Source organism: Bos taurus, chromosome 11, assembly GCF_002263795.3.
Source record: "Bos taurus isolate L1 Dominette 01449 registration number 42190680 breed Hereford chromosome 11, ARS-UCD2.0, whole genome shotgun sequence".
NCBI classification, from domain to species: Eukaryota; Metazoa; Chordata; class Mammalia; order Artiodactyla; family Bovidae; genus Bos; species Bos taurus.
This window is the reverse complement of record NC_037338.1, coordinates 101,232,866-101,248,899: the sequence shown is the minus strand read 5'-3', so window position 1 is coordinate 101,248,899 and position 16,034 is coordinate 101,232,866. Positions and strand designations below refer to the sequence as shown.

The 16,034-nt window shown below is 51.0% G+C and overlaps 1 protein-coding gene across 1 annotated transcript in view; it reads right to left on the bottom strand.

Moving 5' to 3' along the window:
- The window catches only part of LAMC3 (laminin subunit gamma 3), a 67,624-nt gene that overhangs the window by 44,020 nt on the left and 7,570 nt on the right, over positions 1-16,034 (bottom strand). The window contains exons 2-3 of the mRNA XM_024999592.2: positions 6,264-6,568; positions 1,990-2,120 (exon numbers count right to left, since the gene is read on the bottom strand). Coding sequence (XP_024855360.1) covers positions 1,990-2,120; positions 6,264-6,568 — 436 coding nt within the window. The remainder of the gene's footprint in view (positions 1-1,989; positions 2,121-6,263; positions 6,569-16,034) is intronic.

Sequence of the window (16,034 nt, the reverse complement as noted above, 5' to 3'; positions counted from 1 at the left end):
CAGTTCCCCCACCAGGGATCGAACCTGAGCCCCCTGCATTGGGAGTGCAGAGTCTTACCATCTGGGAAGTTCCACAACCAACTTCTTCTCTCTCCTCTTGTCTCCTCGCTTATGCTGTCAGAGACTGGGGTGTTTTAGAAATCCGATCCTCTTGCTACCTGGCCAAATCCTTCAGCAGCTTCCCACTGACCGCTTCTGGCCGTCTCTGCGTCCCCGTTCCAGCCACAGGGTTGTCACCTCGTTCCTCAAGCCTGGGTCTCGCACATTAGTTCTTTCATTGGGATGCCTGCCCCTCACCTCCTCCAGCCTCGTCAGGGCTCCCTGACCTCCTGCGGGGTCCCCATCTGCAGGGTGGTCCCCCTGACCAATGGCACACCTTGGCCTGGTCTCCCGTCCCTGTTACTCTGGGGCGTGGTTCAGTACAGTTCAGTCGTGTCTGACTCTTTGCGACCCCGTGGACTGCAGCACGCCAGGCCTCCCTGTCTATCACCAACTCCTGGAGTTTACTCAAAGTCATGTCCATTGAGTCAGTGATGCCATCCAACCATCTCATCCTCTGTCGTCCCCTTCTCCTCCCGCCTTCAATCTTTCCCAGCATCATGGTCTTTTCAAATGAGTTAGCTCTTCAGATCAGGTGGCCAAAGAATTGGAGTTTCAGCATCAGTCCTTCCAATGAATATTCAGGACTGATCTCCTTTAGGATGGACTGGTTGGATCTCCTTGCAGTCCAAGGGACTCTCAAGAGTCTTCTCCAACACCACAGTTCATGGTTACTGGGTTCTAATCAGTTTGTGGTTACTGGGGTCTAATCTGGTGACTGTCTGCCTGGGGCCAGAACACATCTTTCTCTTTTCTCCATTCCAAGGAGCCTGATAAGCATTTACATTAAAGATGTCACATGTGCCTGGAGGGCCCAGTACCGGGCGCCTACATGTCAGGCAGGCCTGAGATGTCGATGACCCTTTCTTCTTGGAGAGACGAGATGCTTAAGCAGACAAACGACAACACACAGTGACTGAAGCTCGAGGAGTATGTGAGCCAGGACCAGGCGTGCCGACAGCAGGGCCTGACGACCCCCGTGAGAAGCATAGACGTACAGCGGCTCCTCCCACAGCGACCTTTCCAAGTCATGGGCCGAGGGGCTTTGGAGCAGCCTGAACCATTCCTCCTGTGCAGAGATGCCTCAAAACCTTTTTCAACAATACGCATGTCCCCAGGAAACCCTACTGTACCCAAGTTTACAAGATTTAGGAAGAACAGGGTTGATCAGCTCCATTGGTTATAAGCTCGTGAGTGCTGCTTAAAGAAGTGAAGCTGAAAGTCTGGGGTCCCGGGCCTGCTCGAGGCCACTGTAAACCAGCCTTACTTGGAGCACGTGTCCCACGGAACGGTGGGTGGGTGAATTAGACGGGAGCGTGGAACACGGCTGCACACGGCAATGTGGCATGAACGAATGAGTGCACCTGTCTGATGCCCAAAAAAGGAAGGAAAGGAAGGGGGAGGGGCCGCCAGGCAGAAGGACCTGCAGGTGCAAAGGGCTGGCGTGTCCCACGGGTGGTGCAGAAACACGGCTCATGCGGGAAAAGCAGCGGGAGCGGTGCGGGAGGCGGGATGCAGCCAGGTCGTGAAGGTCTTGAATGCTGGACCCAGGGGACCAGGCTCTGGCTTCTCCCCAAACCCCCCATCACTCAGAGCACCAGAAACGGCTTCTTTAGCGTCCATAGTGGCTCAGACGGTAAAGAACCCGCCTGCCAATGCAGGAGATCCGGGTTGGATCCCTGGATGGGGAAGATCCCCTGGAGAAGGGAATGGTTCCCCACTCCAGTATTCTTGCCTGCAGAAGTCCATGGACAGAGGGGCCTGGCGGGCTACAGTCCATGGGGTCACAAAGAGCTGGACGTGAGCGAGCGACTGACACTTCCCCTTTCACTTGTTTCACCCTCCACGGCAGCCACCCTCGTCCCCACTGCCGCCCTGCCCCCCACCTACCTGCCGCCCACCGAGAAATCCGACACGGCGTAGTAGTAGGACTGTAGCACCTTGGGGTCCTTGAAGATGTCATCCCCAAACGTGTTGAGCCGGTCCAGGGAGACGAGGAGCTCTGTGCTGGTGACCCACTCCTGGGGGGCAGGACAGGGTGGAAGGGGCGCCATCACCAGCGTTTGCTTCCAAGGTGCGCTCCCACCCTGCTCTGCGGGGAGGTCCAGCCTGCGGCCCGGGGGTGGTGGTGGTGGGGGGTCTCCTGACACGCAGGGACAGGCCCAGCCCAGACAAACCCCGAGAGCACTGCAGGAATAAGAAGCCTGTGCTTTGGGGTCATGTCAACCTGGGGGCCCAGCCCCGTCCTGACTCTGCAACTTCGGGGAAGCAGCTCGGAACCTCCACGTCCTCCCTATCTGTGAAGTGGGACAAGGGATGATGTCGGTCCCAGGAGGGTGATGGAGGAGGAAGAGCCAATGTCAGGGGCGGGGCGTGGAGTCCGCCATGCAGTCAAGGTGCTGGGCAAAGGGCTGAAGCAGCCCTTTTAAAACCGTTTCACGCGCGTCCCCTGACTCCTCCCAGTAGAATTGCACTGCCACTCTAGAGGTCAGCCAAGGGAGGGCGCATCCCAGGGCCCTGGGTTTACAGGGTTTACAGAAGCTTACAGGCTTCTCATGGGCTAAGGAGCAGCCTCCCACAGACAAGGTCCTTGCCCCAGGTGACGTGTCTCACCAGAACACAGCCCCACGAGAACAGGGACTCGGGGTCCTTGCGGCATCCCCAGCCCCAGGCTCTGCCTGGCCCGGAGCAGACAACGTGGTAAATGCTTGCTGATGGCAGGAGGAGAGGCTTTCCCCTGGAAGAGCTGGCGGGGACGTGGTGGGGGAGAGCCCACGTGAAGGCTGACATTTTCATCGGCCCACTGTCACAATCAGAGGTGGCTCCAGCTGAATGTTAATCACCTTTTTAATTCAGCCCAGGAGCCCCTGGTTTAGCAATCAGGCCCATCAGGACAGGAAATGAACTCCTGGCAGAGTCTTGACTTCTCACCCCAGCATGACTCAGGCCAGCAGGCCTCCCCGGTCCCCCTCGGGCTCAGCAACTCTCAAGCCCGTGACCTGGGGCCCAGGACCTCTGCCTGAGGATGCTTCAGCAGAGGAGATGTTCTGGCACCAGAAAACTTCAGAGGGGACCTCAGTGCTCGGAGGAGTTTGTCAGCTCCCCCGGGGGTGTCATTCTCTGAATCACTTCCCAAATGTCAGTGTGCATTCAGAGATCTGGTTAAAAAGCAGCTTCTGATCAGAGGTGGGGCCGAGACTCTATATTTCCACACGTGCCCAGGTGTTGCTGATGCTGCTCGCCGGTCCCTGAAGCAGCTGAGAAGCAAGGGACAAGGCCTGGATGGGAACACAGCAGAGCACAGCTGATGCTCTAAGAGTTTTCTTTGTCTGGAGACAGTGCCCGTAGAGAACTCAAATCACTGCTGTCTAAGCTGGAAGGTGCAATAACTGACACTTACTGTGTGGTTATGACTTTCTGCTGCTGCTGCTAAGTCGCTTTAGTCGTATCCGACTCTGTGCAACCCCATAGACGGCAGCCCACCAGGCTCCCCCGTCCCTGGGATTCTCCAAGCAAGAACACTGGAGTGGGTTGCCATTTCCTTCTCCAATGCATGAAAGTGAAAAGTGAAAGTGAAAGTGAAGTCGTGTCTGACTCTCAGCGACCCCACAGACTGTAGCCCACCAGGCTCCTCGGTCCATGGGATTTTCCAGGCAGGAGTACTGGAGTGGGTTGCCATCGCCTTCTCCTTAGGTCCTCACAATAACCCCATGGGGAGGGTTTATTCTGAGCCATTTTTCACAGATGAGTAGGCTGAAGCACCTGATGCAAAACACTGACTCATGGGAAAAGACCCCGATGCTGGGAAAGATTGACGGCAGGAGGAGAAGTGAGCAGCAGAGGATTAGATGGTTGGATGGCATCACCAACTCAATGGACATGAGTTTGAGCAAACTCTGGGAGAGAGTGAGATAGTGAAGGACAGGGAAGCCTGGTGTGCTGCAGTCCATGGGGTCGCAAAGAGTCAGACACGACTTAGCGACTGAACAACATAACTGGAAAGACTGAGGCTCAGAGAAGGTAAGTACTGTGCTTCCAAGTTGCAGGGCTGGTGCGCGAGGAGCTGGGATTCGTGTTTGACCCCCAGGGTCCCAGCTTTAGCCACTAGGTAGCCTGCCTTCCTGCATGTAACGGCAACGCCCTCATCATATCAGTGGAATCCAGAGGGCAATGACCCGCCAAGGTCTTGGCCTGCAGTGGCCCTCCTCTGGGTTCCTGCATCTGTTCTGAAGCCTATGACCTGCTCATCAGTCTGTGAAGACAAGGACCATGGGAACAGCATCAGACTCTCCCTGAGACACCAGGAAGGGAGCTGGGAGAGGGAAGGGGAATTTATTCCCTTAGCCCAAATTGTTCGGGTCACTCCCTGAAGGTCACTTCTGGGCAAACTGGGGACCCCATGTACACACGCAATGGGCTTCTGCAACTTCTGCAATGGCCCAGTTAAAACCGCAAGTGGGCTCTCGCGTTGATTTTGGACAGAGCCGGGGGCCAGAATGCAATGGTAAGTAGCAGGAGGCGGGGGCTTCGGCTCCAGGCAGCAGTGATTCTGCCCCAGGCAGCACCCTGCAGAGGGCCAGCCTTCTACCCCAGGCCTGTGGCCCCCTCCCCGGGGGACGGAGGGATCCAAGACGCAGCAGTCACACAAACACACCCTTCGTTGCTGTTCTGTCGCTCAGTTGTATCTGACCCTTTGTGGCCCCTGGACTGCAGGACACCAGAGTTTCCTGTCCTTCACTATCTCCAGGAATTTGCCCTAACTCATGTTCATTGACTTGGTGATACCATCGAACCATCTCCTCCTCTATTACCCTCTTTTTCTCTTGCCCTCAATCTTTCCCGGCATCAGGGTCTTCCCCAATGAGTTGGCTCTTCGCATCAGGTGGCCAAAGTATTGGAGCTTCAGCTTCAGCATCAGTCCTTCCAATGAATATTCAGGACTGATTTCCTTTAGGATGGACTGGTTGGATCTCCTTGCAGCCCAAGGGATTCTCAAGAATCTTTTCCAACACCACAATTGATTACATCCTTGGGTACCCCCACCCCAAATGCTCCCCGTCCTTAGAGGAAGCACCACCCTGGAGGCACCCAGAGGGGACAGAAGGGGAGGGTGGCCTTGCCTTTCTTTGTCTCTGGCCTTGGTTTCTTTCTCTGACCTTGGTTTCTGCCTGGGGGGCCGCAACGGGCTCATTTCTGCAAAGGCTGTTTCTCCATCAGGGATAACATCCGGGACATATGGGGCAAGAAGACAGGGGCCCCCGCTGCCAAGATGGCACAGATCCAGGTGGATTCACTGTCCCAGGCGGTGCCGACACCAGCGGGGTCAGAAACCTGAATGGACTCAGACGGGCGAGACAGGGGGACCTGGTGCACACCCACTGCCACAGTCACGGAGATAAGATCAATGAGCTTCTACGATCTCATCTTCAAAGGGTGAATAAGCATCTTTTAAAGGCCACTCACTCTGCTGGCAACCTTCTTGTTGACTGTCCAAGGTGGCAGCAGCCAGCCCCATGGGGCTAGTAATTAAAATTCATTAAAATAAAGTGGAAAATTCAGTCCCTCAGTCGGGCTAGTCACATTTCACGTGTTCTTACAGACACACGTGGTTCGTGGCAACCCCCAGCGCACCGTGCAGCTTGGGATCATTCTCTTCTGTCACTGCGAGAAGTCCTGTCGGATAGCTCCGCCTGACAGCACGGAAACCACGACTCCACGAGTCCAAACTCAGGCGCTTTTCACGTTTTCCTTTCGTCCTCGTCACAGCCCTTGGAGACACATGCGGCAAGCACGGCCATCCATCCCAGAGTGGGGAGCTCTGGCAGGGGCTCCAGCTAGGAGTCAGGACCCTCAGGACCCTTCCACCCACCCACAGGCGCCCCTGGAAAGTCCCTTTCCGTGCTCTGAGCCTCTGTTTCCCCAGGGGAAAGGGGTTAACTGAGTTGGTGGCTGTCACAGGGCACCCTCTTCCATCTCTTTCATTAGCAGCCATTCACAAAAGATTTAGGCACAACAAAAGCTTCTGTTGTTCAGAATCTAAAAACCAGGGGATGTCGAAGCGCCCCCCGTGTCCTCCTGCCCTTTCAGCCTTCCCTCTGGTCCCCTGGACCTGAGTGTCCGGGCCAGCCCCTCCCCTCAACCCCCCAACCCCACTCCCCTCCAACCTGCAACACAGGGCTCTCTTCAAAGTTGTAGGCACTGGGCCGGCCCTCCAGGGTGGAGAAGGCCACGTTGCCCCCGCTCAGCGGGGAGATGTCGCTGAACTCGGAGGTGCAGAAGGCCACACGCTCGTCCTCGCCCGGCCGCAGGAACAGGCCCTCGGGCCGGCCGTAGGTCTTTTGGCACGAGGCGCTGTAGTACTGGTAGGGCTCCCAGGGGCCCCCTGCCCGGCTGCGCTTGTAGATGGCAAAGCTCTCAGGTCGACTCGTGTGGAACTTCAGCCGTACGTAGGTGATCTCGTAAGCTTTCCCTGCGGTGGGGAGACATGGGCCCATTTTACAGAAGGGAAGGGAGAGTCAGAATCCTGGTCCGGGGAGAACAGAACGGCTGGGCTGCAGAAACTATCTTGGATGGATCGTTAGAGGCTGTCTGGAGCACTGTGCAGGGCACGCCATGATCCATTAGTGATGCCTGTCAGGGACACTGGAGAGGACAATGCTGGCATGATTCCCAGGCATTTGCCATCCCTTAATTAGGCCAATTGCCTCCCCGCACAGCAATCAGCAGTGTAACACCCCTGACTCAGCCACCTCTTTCTGCTTCAGATCGCTCCAGCAATGGGATAGTGCCACATCCTGAAGTCCACTCTGCCATTAGAAAGTTATTTCTTTTACTACACCCCAACAAAGCCAGACGTCCCCCCTGTGCCTTTTTACCTCCTTCCCTCCCAGTGATTTCAGACCCCTGGAGTCTGGACACATGCCTGTTTCAAGCCCCCTCAATCCTAATGCAATTCCCCCAGGACTCCACTCTTCCCTCTGCTTCCATCTAACTTCTCTTCAATCCAAATTTCTCAAGAGAAGTCTCCATCTCTTGGACCCACGGCCTTATCTCCCAATTTAACAGTCGTGCGTGCGTGCTAAGTCGCTTCAGTCGTGCCTGACTCTTTTCGATGCTCTGGACGGTAGCCTGCCAGGCTCCTCTGTCCATGGGATTCTCCAGGCAAGAATACTGGAGCGGGTAGCCATTCCCCTCTCCAGGGGATCTTCCCGACCCAGGGATTGATCCTGCATCCCAGGTGGCACTAGTGGCAAAGACTCTGCCAATGCAGGAGAATTAAGAGACATGGATTCAGTCCCTGGGTTGGGAAGACCTCCTGAAGGAGGGCATGGCAACCCACTCCAGTATACTTGCCTGGAGAGTCCCCCTGGACAGAGGAGCCTGGTGGGCTGCCGTCCGTAGAGTCGCACAGAGTCAGACACGACTGAGCAGCATAGACCTTGTCAAGGTCCCCTTCCTGCATCCGCCTCCTCCCCCTGGCCTTTCTGCCCGGCCTCGGATATCCCAGGAGGCCTGCCCTGCTGCTGCTAACCCCGTCACTGTCCACAGTCTTCCTCACCCACTGAGGACAAGTCACTTCAGTCTTCTGCTTAAAACATCTTGGCCCAAGGTGAGAGCTAAATCTATAAAACTCTTAGAAGAAAACAAAAGAGTGAATCTTCGTGACCTGGGTTAGGTGAAGCCTTCTTAGATGGGACACCAAAGGCACACGTGACAGAAGGAAAAACAGACGAACTGAACTTCATCAAAAACTCCTGTGCTTCTAGACACCTGAAAAAAAGGGAAAGCCAACCCACCGGATAGGAGAAGACATTTGCAAAGCATGTATCTGTTAAGGGACTTGTCTAGAATGTATAAAGAATTCTTACAGCTCAAAAATAAAAAGATAATTGGGGACTTTCCTGGGGGTCCAGTGATTAGGACTTGGTGCTTTCGCTGCAGGGGGCACAGGTTCTATTCCTGGTCAGGGAACTAGGATCCTGCAAGCCATGCGGCTCCACCAAAAGAAAAAAAAAAAAAGGACAGACAGCCCAACTGAAAAAAATGGACATTTCTCCAAAGAAGATATTTAAATGGCCAATGTGCACAGGAGAAGATGTTCAACATGACTACCCAGACCAAAACTACAACAAGATACCACTTCACTCCCCTAAGATGGATATAAAAAAAAGGAGTGTTTGCAAGGATGTGGAAAAACTGGAAGCCTCGGACACAGCTGGTAAAAGTGTAAAATGGTGCAGCTGCTTTGGAAAAGAGTCTGGGGGTTTCTTAAAAGGTTAAAATAAAGTTACCATGTGGCTCCGCAATCTCACTCCCAGGCGTGTGCCCAAGCAAAATGAAAACATACGTCCCCACAAAAACCTCCGCACGGATGTTCACAGCAGGATTACTCATAAAATCCAAACACCGGAAACAACTCAGACATTCGTTGACTGATAAATGAAAAAATAAAATGTGGTATGTCACACAAAGGAATATTATTTGGCAAGAGAAAGGAGTAAAGAGCCGACACAGGCTACAGTGGAGATGAGCCTTGAAAACAATATGATAAATAAAGCAAGCTGGGCTTCCCTGGTTGGCTCAGTGGTAAAGAATCCACCTGCCGGTGCAGAAGACACAGGTTCCATCCCTGGTCCAGGAAGATCCCACATGCAACTAAGCCCGTACACACAGCTAGAAGCCCGCTCCAGCCTGTGCGCCATAAGAACAGAAGCCATGGCAGTGAAAAGCCCGAACACCGCAACTAGCGAGCAGCCCCCTCTCTGCAACAAGAGAAAAAGCCCAAGCAGCAAAAAAGACCCAGCATAGTCAAAAATAAAAAGAAGTTAATCCCACGGACTACATACAGTATGATTTCACCTATATTAAATGTCCCAAATTGGCACGGTCAGAAAAATGGAAAGTAGATTAGTTGTTTTCAGGGTTTCGAGGGTGGGAGAATACATGGGGGGAGATGATTGCTAATGGGTATAGGGTTTCTTTGGAGGTGATGACAATGTTCAAAAATGGAGTGTGGTGATGAGTATACAACTCTATGAATAATATTAAAAAGCACTGAATTGTGTGCTTGAATTGGGTGCATTGTATGGTAAATTATGTTTCCATAAATTTGTCTTATATATTTTAAAAATTGGTCCTCACATCCATTAGGATGGCTATTATTTTATTCTATTTTTAAAATTTATTTGGTTGCCCCAGCTCTTAGTTGCAGTACGTGAGATCTTTAGTTGCAGCATGCAGGATACAGTTCCCTGACCATGGATTGAACCCTGGCCCCCCGTATTGGGAGCATGGAGTCCCAATCAGTGGACCACCAGAGAAGGGCCTAGGATGGCTATTATTATTATTATTATTTTTAAAGCAGATAACAATACGAAGCGTTGGCGAGGATGTAGAAAAGTTGGAAGCCTTGTGCACTGTTAGTAGGAGTGTAAAATGATGCGCTTGCTATGAAAAACAGCTTGGCGGTTCCTCAAGAAATTAAAAATAAAATTACCATATGATCCAGCAATTCCACGACTGAGGATATACTCCAGAGAATCATGTAGGGTCTTGAGGAAACATTTGGACACACATCTTCACAGTAGCATTATTCACGACAGCCGAGAGGTAGAAGCAACACAGGTGTGCATGGATGGATGATGAAGAAACAAGATGTAGTTCATCCCACAATGAAATAGTATGCAGACTTGAAAAGCAGGGAAATTCTAACACATGCTACAGCCTGGATGAACACCAAGGACATTATGTGAAGCAAATTAAGCCAGTCATCAAAGGACAAATACTGGGTGATTCCACTTATATGCGGTCCCTAGAGTAGCTGAATTCAGTATATGTACTGCTGAAGGGAGCCCTAGAGTAGTTGAATTTATAGAGACAGAAAGTAGAACGGTGAGCGAAGGGGGCGAGAGTGTTTAATGGGGACAGTTTCAGTTCAGTTCAGTTCAGTCACTCAGTCGTGTCCGACTCTTTGCGACCCCATGGACCACAGCATGCCAGGCCTCCCTGTCCATCATTAACTCGCAGAGTCTACCCAAACCCATGTTCATTGAGTCGGTGATGTCATCCAACCATCTCATCCTCTGTCGTCCCTTTCTCTTCCTGCCCTCAATCTCTCCCAGCATCGGGGCCTTTTCCAGTGAGTCAGCTTTTCGCATCAGGTGGCCAAAGTATTGGAGTTTCAGCTTCAACATCAGTCCTTCTAATGAACACCCAGGACTGATCTTTAGGATGGACTGGTTGGATCTCCGTGCAGTCCAAGGGACTCTCAAGAGTCTTCTCCAACACCACAGTTCAAAAGCATCAATTCTTCGGTGCTCAGCTTTCTTCACAGTCCAACTCTCACATCCATACATGACCACTGGAAAAACCATAGCCTGACTAAACGGACCTTTGTTGGCAAAGTAATGTCTCTGCTTTTTAATATGCTGTCTAGGTTGGTCATAACTTTCCTTCCAAGGGGTAAGGATCTTTTAATTTCATGGCTGTAGTCACCATCTGCAGTGATTTTGGAGCCCAGAAAAATAAAGTCAGCCACTGTTTCCACTGTTCCCACATCTATTTCCCATGAAGTGATGGGACCAGATGCCATGATCTTCGTTTTCTGAATGTTGAGCTTTAAGCTCAACTTTTTCACTCTTCTCTTTCACTTTCATCAAGAGGCTTTTTAGTTCCTCTTCACTTTCTGCCATAAGGGTGGTGTCATCTGCATATCTGAGGTTATTAATATTTATCCCAGCAATCTTGATTCCAGCTTGTGCTTCCTCCAGCCCAGCGTTTCTCATGATGTACTCTGCATATACGTTAAATAAGCAGGGTGACAATATACAGCCTTGACGTACTCCTTTTCCTATTTGGAACCAGTCTGTTGTTCCATGTCCAGTTCTAACTGTTGCTTCCTGACCTGCATATAGGTTTCTCAAGAGGCAGGTCAGGTGGTCTGGTATTCCCATCTCTTTCAGAATTTTCCACAGTTTATTGTGATCCACACAGTCAAAGGCTTTGGCATAGTCAATAAAGCAGAAATAGATGTTTTTCTGGAACTCTCTTGCTTTTTTGATGATCCAGTGGATGTTGGCAATTTGATCTCTGGTTCCTCTGCCTTTTCTAAAACCAGCTTGAACATCCCGAAGTTCACGGTTCAGATATTGCTGAAGCCTAGTTTGGAGAATTTTGACACATGGACATCACCAGATGGTCAACACCGAAATCAAATTGATTATATTCTTTGCAGCCAAAGATGGAGAAGCTCTATACAGTCAGCAAAAACAAGACCAGGAGCTGACTGTGGCTCAGATCATGAACTCCTTATTGCCAAATTCAGACTTAAATTGAAGAAAGTGGGGAAAACCACTAGACCATTCAGATATGACCTAAATCAAATCTCTTATGATTATACAGTGGAAGTGAGAAATAGATTTAAGGGACTAGATCTGATAGACAGAGTGCCTGATGAACTATGAACAGAGGTTTGTGACATTGTACAGGAGACAGGAATCAAGACCATCTCCAAGAAAAAGAAATGCAAAAAAGCAAAATGGCTGTCTGAGGAAGACTTACAAATAGCTGTGAAAAGAAGAGAAGCAAAAAGCAAAGGAGAAAAGGAAAGATATACCCACTTGAATGCAGAGTTCCAAAGAATAGCAAGGAGAAATAAGAAAGCCTTCCTCAGCCATCAGTGCAAAGAAATAGAGGAAAACAATAGAATGGGAAAGACTAGAGATCCTTCAAGAAAATTAGAGATACCAAGGGAATATTTCATGCAAAGATGGGCTCAATAAAGGACAGAAATGGTATGGACCTAACAGAAGCAGAAGATATTAAGAAGAGGTGGCAAGAATACACAGAAGAACTGTACAAAAAAGATCTTCACGACCCAGATAATCACAATGGTGTGATCCCTGACCTAGAGCCAGATATCCTGGAATGTGAAGTCAAGTGAGCCTTAGGAAGCATCACTACGAACAAAGGTAGTGGAAGTGATGGAATTCCAGTTGAGCCATTTCAAATCCTAAAAGATGATGTTGTGAAAGTGCTGCACTGAGGACGTCAGCAAATTTGGAAAACTCAGCAGTGGCCTCAGGACTGGAAAAGGTCAGTTTTCATTCCAATCCCAAAGTTTCAGTTCAGGAAGATGAAAAAGTTCGGTGGGTGGATGGTGGTGATGGTTATACAACTACGTGGAAGTACTTAATACCGGTGAACTCCGCACTTAAAAAAGGTTATGGTAATAAATTTTACGTTGTGTGCATTTTACCACAATAAAAGAAAAATTGGGGCCAAAGTATATGTATTGGTCCCTCGGGAATGCAGCGTGGCGACACAGATGAAAAGCCATAAAAATGTTCTCGGTCTTTGGTTAAAAAAAAAAGAAAAGAAAATCCCACTTCTGGGAAGTCAAACAAGGCACTGAACCTAAATCGAGGAGTTAGTTCATCAAGGAACTGCTTTTATAACAGGGGAAAAACTGGAACCATCAGGGTTCAATAAATTGTAGAGCATAAACTCACAGGCTGGTTGAATCCACCGGAACAGTTGACAATGAGTTTATATTACGTGGGAAAGTCAAAATGCTGAATGAAAAAAGGAGACAAACGATCCTACATTCGGAATCATCAGATGATATTTAAAAATCCCCGAAGAAGAGGCAGAAAAGAAAGACATCAAACGCGTAAGCATGACTGTCCTCAGGGCAGAGGACTCGGGGACTCTTCTTCCTTCTTCAATTGTTCTGCATTTTCCCAGTTTTTTTTTTTTTTTTTTTTTCTCACAAAGCTTGTTCTAATTTAAAAACTGGAGAAAACACAAATTTTTTAAAAAAAATTTTAAAAAGCAACCGCCTTGCCATGTTCTGTTTTAAGATGTTTTTCAAAGTTACAGCACAGCTTGGCACTGCCACTCCGAGTCCCTTAAAAGAAAGCATGTGTCCCACACAGAGCCAGTGTCTGGGGTGGCGGCTTCTGTTCTGAGCAGGCGTCAGGCCTTGGAACCAGGTGGGGACCTGCCCCAGACGTGCGTTCATGAAAGGATGTTCGTGGAGGTTGCCCTGGGTCCACCGACCCAGGCTCCTCTGTAAACATCCAGCCAGACACCTCGCAGGAGGGGAGCTTGGAGCCACTTAAAAGGTAGCTGGCAGCGAGAAGTGTGATTGGAAAAAGGCAGCCACCGAGATTTCATGCAAACGAGGAACTTAACACGCGAGGAAACATCACGGCTTTTCCCTTTCCTTGCCAAGCCAGGAGGCGAGAGAAGACACAGGAACATCACAGAGGCACGGCAGCGACTTTCTGTTACAAGAATTAATTAGAAGGGCGAAGAAAGCAGGGTAATCCCTGCTTTGTGATGAAAAGGTTCCTGCCAAAGGCAGCCCAAAGGCTGGGAAAGGAACTGAGGTCTTCTAAGCAGCAACAAGAATGAAAACTGCAGCTTTGACCTAGACCCTTGCAAGCTGTGGGGCCGGTAGGGCTTTAGGTGACTGAGACAGTTGTGCTCCCATCAAGAAAGCTGGGAACACACTGGTGTCATCCCCAACTGTTAACTGGGGGGGGGTGGCGGCTGACACTGCTCAGGACCACATGGCTCCCACCTCCCAGCCACCCAACATGCTGTTCCCTCTGCCTAGAATGCTGTTCCCTCTGCTCCTCACCTGGCTGGCTACCATGCATCCCTGCTCATCCCACTGGCTTAGCAGACTGATCACATGCCTTAGCCTGAGTCCTGGGTGGAACCACCTTCTTCCAACCTTGCTGATGGCTATTCATCCACAGGCTGTGGGTTTGGGTGTCTCACTGGTGCTCCCCAGCTTCCCCGAGTCTCTTCACCCTGTTCTGTAAAGACCTGCACGTCCCTCCCACTAGACTGTGACCCTGGGGACAGGGGCAGTGAATCCTCAGTGCTGAGCATCGTGTCTGGCACACAGTGCGTGCGTGCTCAGTCACTCAGTTGTATCCTACTCTTTGCGACCCCATGGACTTCAGTCTGCCAGGCTCTTCTGTCCATGGAATATTCCAGGCAAGAATACTGGAGTTGGCTTGCCATTTCCTCCTCCAGGGGATCTTCCCGGCACACAGTATGTGCTCAGATGCTCAGTCATGTCCGACTCTTTGTGACCCCATGGACTATAGCCCGTGCCAGGATCCTCTGTCTATGGGATTCTCTTGGCAAGAATACTGGAGTGAGTTGGCATTTCTTCCTCCAGGGGATCTTCCCATTCCAGGGATCAAACCTGGGTCTCTTAGGTCTTCTGCACTGGCTGGAGTATTCTTCACCGCTGGCGCCACCTAGGAAGCCCAGCACACAGTAGGTGCTCCATAAATGCTTGCCAGATGAAGCATGATTTTTATTAACACCTTCTAGGAGGGTATAATCCAGTGAGCAAGTGGAGACAGGCAAGCCCGACAACATGGTTGAGGCTGTCACAGAGTTTCTGCTCTTCACGACCTCTGAATAAGTCTGTTTAACAGCAGCCGCCATTTACTGAGTACCTACTATGTGCCAGGCACCTTGTATTATTTTTTTAAGTCTTCTTTAATTTGCATTTATGTATTTTTGGCCACAAGCCAAGTGCCCCCTGCATCGGAAGGTTGGGGTCTTAACCACTGGACCACCAGGGAAGTCCCACCAGGCACCTTGTTAAGTGCTCTACGTACACTGTATCTCAGAGACCCCCGAACGTGTCCATCGCTGTGTGCGTCTCGCTAACGAGGAACCCGAGGCTTGGGCAGAAGACAGGGACTCGCCCAAGGTCACGTGGAAAACAGCTGAGTCTCTACTCGACCGCAGGCTTGTCGGCCCCAAAGTCGCCGAACCAGACACCCCTCCTTTCAGGGCTCAGAGAGAAGGGGTTGCCTAGGAAGCGGGTGCCGGTGCCCCCTGAGAACCGCTGAAGTCAGCCAAGCCAGCACCAGCGGCACCCGGCCCTGTCCTCTCCAGCCAGCTGGGCCATAAAGCCCGACAGGAATGACACCAGGGCAGTCAGAGAAGCAGGCCGGCCCACATCCGGCGCTGACCGAGCACAGGGAGCTCCGAAGGAGAGGCTTATTTTGGGAAAATGGAAACAAAACAAAGCCCTTTAATTGGAGCCATCTGGGGCGCAGTGGCCTGGGGATGGGGCTGGAGGGGGTAGGGTGGGGAGCTGAGCTGGAAACGCGGGGGTGTCTGCCCTGCCCATCAAGGGCATGAGAACCAGGTGGGGAGAGCCGCTCCCGGCCTGCAGGGGCGCCACAGAGGGCTCCTGGGGCCTGGCTGTCCACGGTTCTCTGCCTCTCCCACCCCGTGTTAGCCCCACTCTTGGTGACCCCATGGACTGCAGCACGCCAGGCCTCCCTGTCCTTCATCATCTCCCGGAGCTTGCTCAAACTCACGTCCATTGAGTTACTGATGCTGTCCAATCATCTCATCCTCTGTTGTCCTCTTCTCCTCCTGCCTTCGACTTTCCCAGCATTGGGGCTTTTCTAATGAATCAGGCTAGCTCTTGGCAATTTGGAGCTCAATGTCTTTTCCAATGAGTCAACTCTTCGCATGAGGTGGCCAAAGTACTGGAGTTTCAGCTTCAGCATCAGTCCTTTCAATGAACACCCAGGACTGATCTCCTTTAGGATGGACTGGTTGGATCTCCTTGCAGTCCAAGGGACTCCCGAGAGTCTTCTCCAACATCACAGTTCAAAAGCACCAATTATTCGGCGCTCAGCTTTCTTCACAGTCCAACTCTCACATCCATACATGACCATTGGAAAAACCATAGCTTTGACTAGATGGACCTTTGTTGGCAAAGTAATGTCTTTGCTTTTTAATATGCTATCTAGGTTGCTCATAACTTTCCTTCCAAGGAGTAAGCGTCTTTTAATTTCATGGCTGCAGTCACTGCAGTCACCATCTGCAGTGATTTTGGAGTCCAAAAAAATAAAGTCTAACACTGTTTCCACTGTTTCCCCATC